Below are 12,701 nucleotides of genomic sequence, written 5' to 3'. Positions count from 1 at the left end.
GTCTTCTCAGACCAATTCCACCCTACCCTAGAGCCTATCCCCTCACCCTGCCCTAGTCCAGTTACATCTGCCCCCAAGGCTTGTGACCCGATCCCAGAGGAAATTTCCCTCACCCCCTTGTCTCACACACACACACACACACACACACACACACACACACACACACACACACACACACACACACACACACGCTTAACTGCCTGCCTTAAAGGAATGCAGCCTCGAAGTCTGTCTAATGGGCTGTTTTAATGGTCAGCCTTGGACCTGCTCTAATGGTCAGGCTGATCTGTTTTATTGGTCAGCCTGGGACCTGCTCTAATCATGCTACATCAGCCACAGCCATCAGAGCCTAATCTATTCTAATCTATTCTGAGCACAACCAATAGGACTACTGACGTTACAAGCAAAGCCTCTTCTCCCTTTCTGTGTTTCTTGTCAAGATTATATATCAGATTATTTTATACAAATCAACTTCTAGTTACCAGATATTCAGTATATGTGGCCCTTCTTTTCTGCTTGTACGATAAACATGCCAATCCACAAAGCAATAATTTGCCCTGAATTACACATCTTGCTTCACACGTTGCATCTATCAGCCGTTACAGACAACGCTTCAAAATGTCCACCCGCTCGCCCATAGTGCTTTGCAACAACCTTAGACATTCACAACTGGTAAGTGGTCTCTCCTCAGTGTCGTCACCCGGGATGTGTATGGATGATTCCACATGTGTAACACACAAGGCTGTTAGTCCATAGAGGAATGCCTTGAATATGTTTACATACAGTAATGGGCGGCAGATGAAGGGGAATGTGTGGAAGGCCTTGAACAGTCATACAAGGTTTGTAGAGTTGTTCTCTTCAACCTTTTTTTAATTTCACCTTTATTTAACCAGGGAGGCCAGTTGAGAACAAGTTCTCATTTACAATTTCAAAGCAGTGTGACAAAAACAACACAGTTACACATAAACAAACATACAATCAATAACACAATAGAAAAATCTATGTACAGTGTGTGCAAATGTAGAAGAGTAGGGAGGTAAGGCAATATATAGGCCATAGAGGCAAAATAATTACAATTTAGCATCAACACTGGAGTGATAGATGTGCAGATGATGATGTGCAAGTAGAGATACTGGGGTGCAAAAGAGCAACAACAACAAATAACAATATGGGGATGAGGTTGTTGGGTGGGCTATTTACAGATGGACTGTGTACAGCTGCAGCAATCAGTTAGCTGCTCAAATAGTTGATATTTAAAGTTGGTGAGGGAAATAGTCTCCAACTTAAGTGATTTTTGCAATTCGTTCCAGTCACTGGCAGCAGAGAACTGGAAGGAAAGGCCGCCAAATGAGGTGTTGGCTTTGGGGGTGATCAGTGAGATATACCTGCTGGAACGTGTGCTACGGGTGGGTGTTGCCATCGTGACCAGTGAACTGAGATAAGGCGGAGCTTTACCTAGCATAGACTTATAGATGACCTGGAGGCAGTGGGTCTGGCGACGAATATGTGGCAAGGGCCAACCGACTAGAGCACACATGTCGCATGGTGGGTGGTATAAGGTTCACATTAAGCATCTCCAATCCAAAATTAAATCTAGAATTGTCTTCCTGTTTTGCAACAAAGCCTCCTTCACTCATGCTGCCAAACATACCCTCGTAAAACTGACTATCCTACCGATCCTTAACTTTTGCGCCGTCATTTACAAAATAGCCTCCAACACTCTACTCAGCAAATTCGATGTAGTCCATCACAGTGTCATCCCTTTTGGCACCAAATGCTACCCACCACTGCAACCTGTATGCTCTCGTTGGCTGGCCCTCGCTACATATTTGTTGCCAAACCCACTGGCTCCTTATCTCAGCTCATTGGTCAGGTCGCAGTTGTAAATGAGAACTTGTTCTCAACTAGCCTACTTGGTTAAATAAAGATGATATAAAAATGTAAAGAAATAAGAGTCATCACTGTGGGCCCATCACCTGAACATGTTGTAATACGGTATCGTCACGCCTTGAATGAAAACCTCCAGGCTTCCATCATAACTGAAAATGTATATTTTTAAATTAAAAACAATTACAGGAGGCAGTTTGGAAAAAATGAATTCCGTCAGAATAGTTCTCTGTAATAACGGACATTCTGGAGTAATAATTACGTAACCAACGTTCTCTACTAATACCAGTCCAGTGTGAATGGGGCTTTGGTCACATGCATGCAATGTGTCACGTAAAGAGAGCAAGGGTGGAGGGAATAGGGAATGTTTTTCCTAATAAAATTAAGGATTTCGATAAAATAACTTTTCAGTCAGAAATGGCTGTAATTATGTTGCAGCTTCAGCAACACGGGCAGCGTGATGAACACTGTTGATGTTGTGTGGTGGTTACTGCAGCAGAGAGGAGAGTGAGACAATGGGTGCTTGTTTTAGTCACTCGCTATCTTTAAAACATAATAATAATACACAGTGCAGCAAGTCTGAGCCCAGCCCGGCACAGTCAAATCAGTTGCTGGTCGGACTCCCTCTAGTCATTTGTCTGTTTTAATTAATTTAATCAAAGAGTGTGCTTAAAGCATCAGTCAAGCTCAGTGAATATAGTTGATTTGATTAAAACACATAGGATGTGTTATTATATGGAAAAATACACATCTTAATATGTCTACCAATCGGTCCAAACAGCAGATGACTCTTAGTCAATCAAGGTTTTTTGTTGTTGTCTGGGACAACCCTAGAACAAAGTAAAAGTTATGGTGATGATGACTATGTAGTAAAGTAGGTTAGGCTGTCTTGAGTATAATGTGTAGACCTGTTCTGGTTAGTCTGTCTATAGGTTGTTTCTGTCTCTAGCTCAGTCAGCCCTCGTTGGCCTGTGAGATGTGTTTTTTTCCATGCTCTCCAGCCCTCTATCCACCCACCCCAGCCCTCTTCCCCACCACCAGAGCTTTCTTCTGGGGAGGGAGTGGAAAGGCTTCAACACCCCTCCACCCACCTCCTTTTAGCGTGGATGTTTTTTTCCTCTCACTCTCCCCTTCTCCCTCCCTTTCTTTCTCTAGTTTTTACGAGCTAGCTACAACACAGTCCCTCCAGGCGTTCCCTGGGCCTCCCTCCAGGACAGTTGCTTAATAAATCACTCTGACCAGAGGGGAAGGAACCTAAAAAATTCCAGACGATCCACAGCGTTCCATGTCCTGTCGCTCCTCTCTGTATCTCTCTGGTTTTGCTCTCTTATGTATTTTTGCCCACACCCCTTAGGCACAGAGAGAGGGCGGGAGGGCTTGGATATTGGTGTGTGGGTGAGGGAGAAATGTTTTGGGTGGAGAAAATGAGCTTTTGAAGGGCTAAGATTTTTTTTATTTTTTTTATTCAGTGGGACCTGTTAACCATGTTTTCTGCCCGCTCTGGAGCAAGCAACTTCAATCAGTCTCAATGCTAAGCCCATAGGGCTCGTGTCAAAAGTAGTGCACTATGTGGGGAATATAATGCAATTTTGGATGCAGTGAGTGTAATGTTGGGGCTTTGTTTGAAGCTTTAACTACTTGCACACTGTCTGGTCTGATAGTGGACTAACTCTGGGGCCTGTTTGTTCTTACAGGCCGCACACATACACTTATCACGCACATGCATACACACAGAGTTTATGAATCAGTTTATGAGTCTGCTGGGAGTTGGTCGTCCCATCAAGGCTCTTGTGAACGGGGGATCTAAAAAAACACACGCTGCACTTCAGTATTGAGATGTGAATGTTTGAGCAACACTAATGTCTCTACCCCTCCCCCCTCTACAGGTGGTCATGGCCCCCCATGAACCCTCTGTGGTGTTTGTGGATAACTACATCAAGCTCCTTGCTGACGGGAACCCAGAGACCTTCCAGAAAACTCTGGATATGAAGGTAAGGGCCACTTCGATTGGGTCCACTTGTTTTGTCTCAATGATGTCACCTGTTTTCAACGGTTATCTCCTACTTCCTCTGTCTTGTTTCCTCTTGCAATAACTGATGATCTCGTGTGTGTGTGTGTGTGTGTGTGTGTGTGTGTGTGTGTGTGTGTGTGTGTGTGTGTGTGTGTAGGGGTTGAAGCGCAGTGAGCAGAGCAGCATGTTGGAGCTCTTCAGACAGAGGTTACCCACTCCACCCTCAGGGACTGATGGAGGCCCCTCTCTCTCCTTCAGCACCCCCACCCCCGAGCAGGAGAACTCGCGCATACGCAAACTGGAGAAGCTCATCAAGAAGAGACTCTGAGTGGACACACACTTGCACTCACACACATCACCATACCACACACAAATTATTCCAGTAATTAATCTTGAATACTTGTTCCTGCTCTGTTTAATCACAACAGAGATTTGCAGGCAGAGTAAAGACATGATTGTTTCATTTTTGTTAGGAGCATTAATATGAACCTCATGATTTCAAAGTAAACTGTCGGATTATGAAGACATGTCCTCAGCTGCAGAGCTGTTCGCACTTATGACTCATTTACTTCTGTATTTCTTTTCTGCTTCTCTTTTTATGACACTAAATAACCAAGCTTGGTAAATGTCGTTAAATGTAGACTATATCATACACACACTATGCATTTTAGCAAAATGTGTTTGCACTTAAGACAGAATCAAGAGCTACTAATTAAAAATGGCTTTAGGAGCAATTTGTTGCCGTTTTGGCACCTATCCTCCCAGTCCCAGATTTGAGAACAAGGATCTTCAATGTGTTTGAAGCTAACAATGTTCTCCTAATGTTTTCAGAATGTTCTCCTAGTGTTTTCAGGATGTCATTGTTCTCCACCTCTCCAGTCTGTTGTATTTTATTGTGTTTCTCTTAGTTCCCTGTTCAAGTGGAGGATGCAGTTAGTTAGGAGTTTGTGTATGTTTCTAGTTTCCCTTCACAACGGGAACAGTCTCTGGGTGGATGGACCGCATCTCACCATGCATTGCTGTCTCCAGTTTCTTAAGGCCCCAGGTCTGGGACAGAGGGGATCTTGGGATGTCATGTCTCCTCAATTAGACAGGAGACAGTCTCTGTCAGTACGTTATAACAAGGAACTCATGTGTTCAATGTTGTGGATATATTGTACAAAATTATATTGTCTAAACATTTTTTATTTTATTTTCTGTTATTCCAGGTCCCTGTGTTTGACACTGACAGTCCACGATTACCTGTCAATCATAATGAGAACTTGCCAGAAGATATGACCCTACCGTTACGCTTGTTTACACTGTGCTGCACTTGGGTTGGAATGCAATTGTGGTTACATCAAGACACCGTGGAGCTGGCGCAAGATATGGGTTGGAAAACGCACCTCAATGCAGGGATGGGATATGCCACTGTACACCTCAGCCATTTTGGAATGGCAGTACCAGCCAATTAGCTTCTTTGTTGTTCAAGTGACTGCACTGGCTACTGTTATCTAGCATATGAGGACAAAAATTGACTTTTTCTGGGAAAACTATTTGAAATTCAAAATCTTTTCGATGGATCAGTGCAAGTAAAAGTACAATTTGGAGTACAGTGGCATATCCCATCCCTGCATTGAGGTATGTTTTCCGACCCAAATCTCGCGCCGGCTCCACTGTGTCTTAATGAAACCATGATTGTGTTCCGACCTCAGTGCAACTCAGTGTAAACCCACATCTCTCTTGCCTAGTCCAGAGGTGTATTCATTAGTCCAAACAAAAACAATAGTTTATTTTGGACAAATTCAGGTAGATTCCTCCCTGTTTCGTTCAGTTTGCTCCCGTTTAAGAAACATTTTGCAACAGAATCGGCCTAATGAATAAGCCCAGTTGAGGTTAAACTTTTACAGGGGTATTTTTTTCCAGGGGGAGGCGAAGGGGAGTTCCCATGTTTAGTTTTGTTGCCTTTCATGTTTCCTCTCCAATCAGCTGTGAGGGAGTGTTTCCTTTCCTCTATTTCACTGCAAAACATTGAAACCCTTTGAAGGTAGCGAAATTTGAAGACAGGCTGGCGGGACAATCCTCAATCCCTTCTATGTTCTTGTTAGGGTTGGTATCTTCTGGCAAATTTGAATTATGATTGACAGGTAATCTGGGCCGGCAGGGTAGCCTAGTGGTTAGAGCATTGGACTAGTAACAGAAAGGTTGCAAGTTCAAATCCCCGAGCTGACAAGGTACAAAATCTGTCGTTCTGCCCCTGAACGGGCAGTTAACCCACTGTTCCTAGGCCGTCATTGAAAATAAGAATTTGTTCTTAACTGACTTGCCTTGTAAAATAAAGGTAAAAAAATAAAAATAATCTAGGCCTGTCAAACACAGGGTCCTGGAATAACAGAAAATAAAAAGGTTAGACAATACATCATAAATAGAAAACTATATAATTGTGTGTAATATATCCGTGTTCAACAGTGAATATATGAGTTCCTCTGTTAGACAGGGAATTACACAGAAGTTAGCACAGTGATGCTAGTGGAGAACTATAATATAAGCAACACAGTTCCTTTAAATTCTGTCATTGATCTATTTATTTCTACTGTTACCTGCTTCAGATAAAGTCGTTATTGCATGTAATAGCAAACCCTCTGGTTCAGTGGTCTTTTGAATCAGTTCATATATACAGGAACATTTATAATTTGGTGGTGTAGCACGAGAATAAGGATGGGGTTTGAATAATGTGTATGGTCAAGTATCTATTGTAAATCATTGTACCCGGGATTTGAACGATTTGTGTTGGATTTCATCCTTGGAAAGCCTTATTATCCCCTCCCAATAGTCCTGCAAATTGATAAATGTATGTATAATCTATTCATGCTATTATGCTTTTGATGTACACATTCCTGCCTTCAGTTCATGAGAAGAAAAACATGTTACTTTGTATTGTCAGAGTAATAGGCTACTGTAATGGTAACTGGTGAAAAACACTAATGCGAGGGCTCCTGGGGTGTAAAAAAAACGTCTTAGTACTAGAGGAGTCACTACAGACACCCTGGTTCGAAACCAAGCTGTATCACAACCAGCTGTGATTGGGAGGCCCATGGGGTGGCGCACAATTGGCTCAGCGTCGTTCTTGTTTTGCCGGTGTTGGCAGTCATTGTAAATACGATTTTTTTCTTAACTGACTTGCCTAGTTATATAAAAAAAATAGTTTGCTCTCATGTTTTTCTTGTTTAAAAACACACGCCTATCTCTATCCTAGTCCAGGGGTGTAATCATTTGTCCAAAGAAAAACAAGTTTCTATTGGACAAATTAATGTCGATCACGTTAAAAGAAACGTCTTGCAACAGAATCGGCCTAATGAATAAACCCAGTTGAGGTTAAACTTCGACAAGGGTATTTTTTTCAAGGGGGAGGCCAGAATGAGAGTTCCCATGTTTTGTTGCCTTTCATGTTTCAACTCCAATCAGCCGTGAGCGGGCGTTTTAAAAGGCGTTTCCTTTCCTCTAGTTCACTGCAAAAACAATGAAACCCTTTGAAGGGAGAGACATTTGAAGACAGATAGACAGGACAATGCGCTGTGCCTTCTCCTGTGTTCTTTTTGTTTTTACGTCAGTGCCTGTGACACGTAGCTTGAGTTCACTATTTTGTCAACTTCAAAGCCACAACGATTTATGTTGAATCTCTTATTTCGACGGGCAAAACAGAATGAATTTTAGAAATGTTCGTTGACTTATGAAGAATTTAAATAGCATGCTGTAAAATAGTAAGATATTTTGTTTAGACGCGCGACAGTCGTAAACCGTAGCCTATTGCCAAGCAATAGAGGTTGATGCAAGCCAATTGCCGTAGGCAGAGTTGATTGGTCATTGGGAAGTTACCCGACGTGGAGGATCGATTACATTCAAGGAAGGACACCTCTATGAGTTGGAAATAAAGTTTAACTACAGTTCTGCAAACTCATCGCGCAGTAGGCTAAAATCTTGTTTTGGAGCGGCTCGTTTATCTTGTTTTTAAGGACTTTTTTGTAAAGCAATGGTGGGCAGACTAAACTTGCTGAATGTATGTGACAACGACCCATTGGACATGAGCTGCAAAGCCGAGCGGGGACTTGACAGCCCGGACTCCGGACTACCCCCCAGCCCCAGTCCGAGCCACTGGCTGTTGCCTGACTGCAGGGATAAAGGTGCCATAAGCCCGGTATCTGAAGACGAGAGCAGAGGGTCATCCTTGGTACGTAGGCTGTCGCACGTGTTACATTAACTGCGAACATCCTGTTATGAAATTGTAAGGCTAAGTTCAAACATTGTTTCCGAAGTATATAGCCTCTGAATGCGTTTCCCTGCATGGCCCATAGTGAATCTGGGTCATGTCAGTAGTAAATTGGGTCAATAGTCCAAGCCAATCATGTTCACGACGTCTACCAATTATTTGCTCCTTATGTTAGTGCTGACTATTCTTGCAGGTTCCCATTTTATCGATTGGATCTGTTCCTCAGCTGCACACCTTGTCCTACGGGGAGGGCATAGAACTTGATCCACTACTGACCAAGGAAATACGGTATGCTGTTTTGAGTTACTGCATGTAGGCTATGAGTGTGATTTTTGAAATTGTCTTAGCTCTCCACTGTGCGCTGTCCACTATTTGTATAGATACCATTAAACAAATGTGGTGGACCACAGATCAAACGTTGCCACTTCTAAAACTATATCGAGCTGAACATGCAGTGAATTGACACTTGCCCAAATGTTGTCATTCCTAGATACACATCGTCTGTCCATTATGACTCAGAGCGTCACTTTATCCATGACATGGCCATGCAGCCCAGAGGCCTGGGTCTGGAGAACTGCAGCCAGATGGTCCTGGCTGTCCCACACAGCACCTGGAGACACTACAAGACCCAGCTGGACTTCCAGCCTCGCCAACGGGCCCAGCGCTTCCAGAGCACCACCATCGTCTACCCCAAGCACGCTCGCACTATCTACACCACCGAGCTGAGCTACGACAGTCGGCGGCTTGCCAGGAGATTCATGTCGCGGGTGGAGCTGGAGGCTGCTGACCGGAGTAGGCTACCCCAGTAGGTTAGGGGAAGACTGAGCATGGCCTGGGGGGAAATTCCCTGGGCCCTATGGGGGCCAACCATCCACCAGGCTGACACCAACAATGGACCCAGGTTACAGACAGTCATCTATTAGTTTAGATTGGAAAGCATTGTAGCCCACGTTTGAGTACCAGTCTCAAGAGGAGGGAGGAATCTGATCTGGAGTATCAAACAAATAGCAGGGACATCTGTGTGAGGCTGCCATCTACCAAAGGGTTTATCCATTAGTAGCTAGTAAATATATTTCTCTGGTATGCCAAAGTTGGATTCATTTTTATGCAGAGTGTTGAACTGTGGACTGAGACTGTTGATCGTGAATACTATCACCGTGGAGGAACTTGTAAAACAGATTTGGAAGTGAAGGATTGTTAGGGAAGTGTAGTCCGGACCATCACTGTGAAAACTTTGTGTTTAGGCCTGCCATTGCAGTGAGGCTCAATGAACAATGACCCTACATTATAAGATTCTAAGGCAATAGTGGAGTTTCCATGTGGCCTTTGTAAGTATTCACATTTGTAGACACACAGGGAGTTGTCACATTACTGGCCTCTTCAAATCACAGGGTATTACTTACCACAAGCAGAATATCCTAGCCTATATAGTGTAACACCAAACCCCATCTTAGTCTTGCCTAAACATACACATTTACTGTAAGTATGGTCATGGAGCAGAACCAGTTTTCTTTCAAATTGTGTAAAAGTGGGGGGGTTTTCCCCACAGAGATCATTGCAAATTGATGAAGTTGATATTAGTTGGTAATGAGTTGCAAGAGATTATCCAATGTGTCATTATTGTTCTGTTTTACATTTTTAGCATTTTCCTAATAGTGAAGTATTGTTTTTACTAACATCTTGTGAACTGTCCCTCAACAGTTCATTATCTTTGCCTATCACCTTCTGGTTGCTTCCATAGGTTTTGTTTTATGTATTTATTTGATGCTCATCAACTCCTTCTGGTAGCCTAATAGCAATACACGGCTATCTTCCCTCAAGGTCCTACAAGGATGCACATCTAGAGAACTTGAACTGTCTTGAGATAAGTGCCTTTTGAAGTCAAATGGTATTGCTTTTAAGCTCTGTTTTATAGCAGAGTTGAGAAGTTAGAATTATTTTTTATGTACTCAATGCGATACATCAATTCAAAATATCATCATGTCAGTATCAGGATTTTGTTTTGGTTATCAATTAGAGATGTTCCGAGATTAGTAGAGCTACAATTTTTGTGCAATTACACCAACTCTGATTGAGACAGCTACGCCATCTGCAGGATAGAGAAAGTGCCACACAGAACCAGAATTATTAGTTTGATAACAGCCCCACCTAGATGTGGTGGTGTGTAATGGCACCACTACTCTCCAAGTGTCTCTTGAACAGCCCCAAGCAGTCCATCACCCCTTGCTGTGAGGCCAGGTAGCGTTTCCTCTGGTTGGGCTTGGTGGGTACCAGCATCTGGCCATGTCAACGGTGTTTCCTCGTATTTCATTGCCTCTCGCTGGGATTTATTGGGGCAGAGGCTGGTCAGACTCCTGGCCTTGGTCTTTTTGCCGTTGTAACCCTTGAATATGGGTTTGGACCGTGTGGAGGTGCTGTTGATGTCCTTTTGCTGCTCAGTGTTAGTGAGTTAATCTGCTCTGAGTGCAGGATGGCAAATTGGGTTAAGTTGTTTTGATTTCACAGCACTATCACTCAATACATCGGTGTTAAAAAATGAAGCTTTAAGCTAATCATTGTTTTATTAAGAGTTGACAGGTAGCCTAGCGGTTAAGTGCGTTGGACCAGTAACTGAAAGGTCGCTGGTTCGGATCCCAGATTCCCGTGAGCAAGGCACTTAACGCTAATTGCTCCGGATAAGAGCGTCTGCTAAATTACTTAAATATAAAAATATGCAATACGCATAAGTCGCTCCACAATTGTCTTGGTTGCTAAAATTATAAGTTAACCTAATTTCCATTTGACAAAACAATGCATAGTGTTGAGAATCATTGTACCATCTAAACTGCTGTGAAATACAATATATATGTAAAAGTATGTGGACCCCTTCAGATGAGTGGATTTGGCTATTTCAGCCACACCCGTTGCAGACGGGTTTATAAAATCGAACACACAGCCATGCAATCTCCATAGACAAACATTGGCAGTAGAATTGCCTTACTGAAGAGCTCAGTGACTTTCAATGTGGCACCATCATAGGATTCTACCTTACCAACAAATCAGTTTGTCTAATTTCTGCCCTGCTTGTGCTGCCCCTGTAAACTGTAAGTGCTGTTATTGTGAAGTGGAAACATCTAGGAGCAACAATGGCTCAGCCGTGAAGTGGTAGGCCACATGTTCACAGAACTGAACCACTGAGTGCTGAAGCGTAGAAAAATTGCTTATCCTCGGTTGCAACACTCATTACCGTGTTCCAAATGCCAAACGTCAGCTTTAGGGGAGTAAAGCCGCCATTAGACTCTAGCGCAGTGGAAATGAGTTCTTTGGAATGATGAATCATTCTTCAGCATCTGGTAGTCCGACAGACTTATCTGGGTTTGGTGGATGCCAGGAGAGCGCTACCTGCCCCAATGTATAGTGCCGACTTTAAAGTTTGGTGGTGGAAAAATAATGGTCTGTGGCTGTTTTTCATGGTTCGGGCTAGGCCTCTTATTTCCAGTGAAGGGACATTTTATGCTACAGCATTGAATGACATTCTAGATGATTCTGTGGTTCCAACTTTGTGGCAACAGTTTGGGGAAGGCCCTTTACTGTTTCAGCATGACAATGTCCCTGTGCACAAAGGGATGTACATACAGAAATGGTTTGTTGAGATCGGTGTAGAAGAACTTGACTGGCCTGCACAGAGCCCTGACCTCAACCCCATTGAACACCTTTGGGATGAATTGGAAAGCCGACTGTGAGCCAGGCCTAATCGCCCAACATCAGTGCCCAACCTCACTAATGCACTTTTGGCTGAATGGAAACAAGTCCCTGCAGCAATGTTCCAACATCTAGTGGAAAGCCTTCCCAGGAGAGTGGAAGCTGTTATAGAAGCAAAGGGGGGGACCAACTCTATATTAATGCACATTATTTTGTAATGAGATGTTCGACGAGCAGGTGTCCACATACTTTTAGTCATGTATCTTTTCAATAACCAAAATTATTGTATTTTCAACTGTTTGAAGCTTCTGTCAAAACTGAAAGTTAAAAATGCAAAAACAAAAATTAATGGGAAACATCGAAATAGCCAGTGGTGACCCGTAATGTTTTGAACACCCTACCTGTTTTGCATGTTATTTTGGAATTAATATGTGACACTTATCAGTTTGCAAACACTGTAAAAACTTATTTTATTTTCAAGAAATCAAGTTAATAAAGCTGCATACAAACATGGTCTTTTTTTTGCTTTCTTGAGTATAGCAGCTCCAAAATGAAGGTGTTTCAGCCTAGCTCAGTGCTTTCTGTGGTGGGGGTGGCAGCCAGCAGAAAATACGGGGCGTAGGGGTTCGCAGTGTTCTCCAGTTGCGCCGTGATTGGCTCAGTGTTCTTTTTTGTTGAATTTTACCTCCTTTTTCTCCCAATTTTAATTCTGATCTTGTCTCATCGTATAACTGCCCAACGGGATTGGGAGAGGCGAAGGTCGAGTCATGCATCCTCCGAAACATGACCCACTAAATTGCACTCCTTAACACCCACCCGCTTAACCCGGAACGAGCTGCACCAATGTGTCAGAGGAAACACCATTCAACTGAAGAC

General features: G+C 43.1%; 2 protein-coding genes across 2 annotated transcripts in view; both read left to right on the top strand.

Moving 5' to 3' along the window:
• LOC135552867 (vacuolar protein sorting-associated protein 53 homolog) overlaps positions 1–7,092 on the top strand; it is a 30,972-nt gene extending 23,880 nt beyond the window's left edge. Inside the window, exons 21-22 of the mRNA XM_064984780.1 lie at positions 3,774–3,878; positions 4,056–7,092. Coding sequence (XP_064840852.1) covers positions 3,774–3,878; positions 4,056–4,226 — 276 coding nt within the window. The 3' untranslated portion in view covers positions 4,227–7,092. The remainder of the gene's footprint in view (positions 1–3,773; positions 3,879–4,055) is intronic.
• Positions 7,093–7,168: 76 nt separating this feature from the next.
• On the top strand, positions 7,169–12,339 carry LOC135552868 (refilin-B-like). The gene is made up of 3 exons (XM_064984781.1): positions 7,169–8,105; positions 8,338–8,432; positions 8,635–12,339. The coding sequence occupies exons 1-3, from the start codon at positions 7,908–7,910 to the stop codon at positions 8,951–8,953; spliced, it is 612 nt and encodes a 203-aa protein (XP_064840853.1). The 5' UTR covers positions 7,169–7,907; the 3' UTR covers positions 8,954–12,339.
• The last annotated feature ends 362 nt before the right edge of the window (positions 12,340–12,701 follow it).

The sequence above is a fragment of the Oncorhynchus masou genome, chromosome 13, assembly GCF_036934945.1.
Source record: "Oncorhynchus masou masou isolate Uvic2021 chromosome 13, UVic_Omas_1.1, whole genome shotgun sequence".
NCBI lineage: Eukaryota > Metazoa > Chordata > Actinopteri > Salmoniformes > Salmonidae > Oncorhynchus > Oncorhynchus masou.
The sequence above is the reverse complement of the archived record's forward strand: the minus strand, read 5'-3'. Positions and strand labels throughout refer to the sequence as shown.

Excerpts from the sequence above, each read along its gene's own strand:
- LOC135552868 (XM_064984781.1), top strand. The coding sequence starts at position 7,908 with ATGGTGGGCAGACTAAACTTGCTGAATGTATGTGACAACGACCCATTG. Across the intron at positions 8,106-8,337 it reads AGAGCAGAGGGTCATCCTTG|GTTCCCATTTTATCGATTGG; the intron begins GTACGTAGGCTG and ends CTATTCTTGCAG. Across the intron at positions 8,433-8,634 it reads CTACTGACCAAGGAAATACG|ATACACATCGTCTGTCCATT; the intron begins GTATGCTGTTTT and ends TGTCATTCCTAG.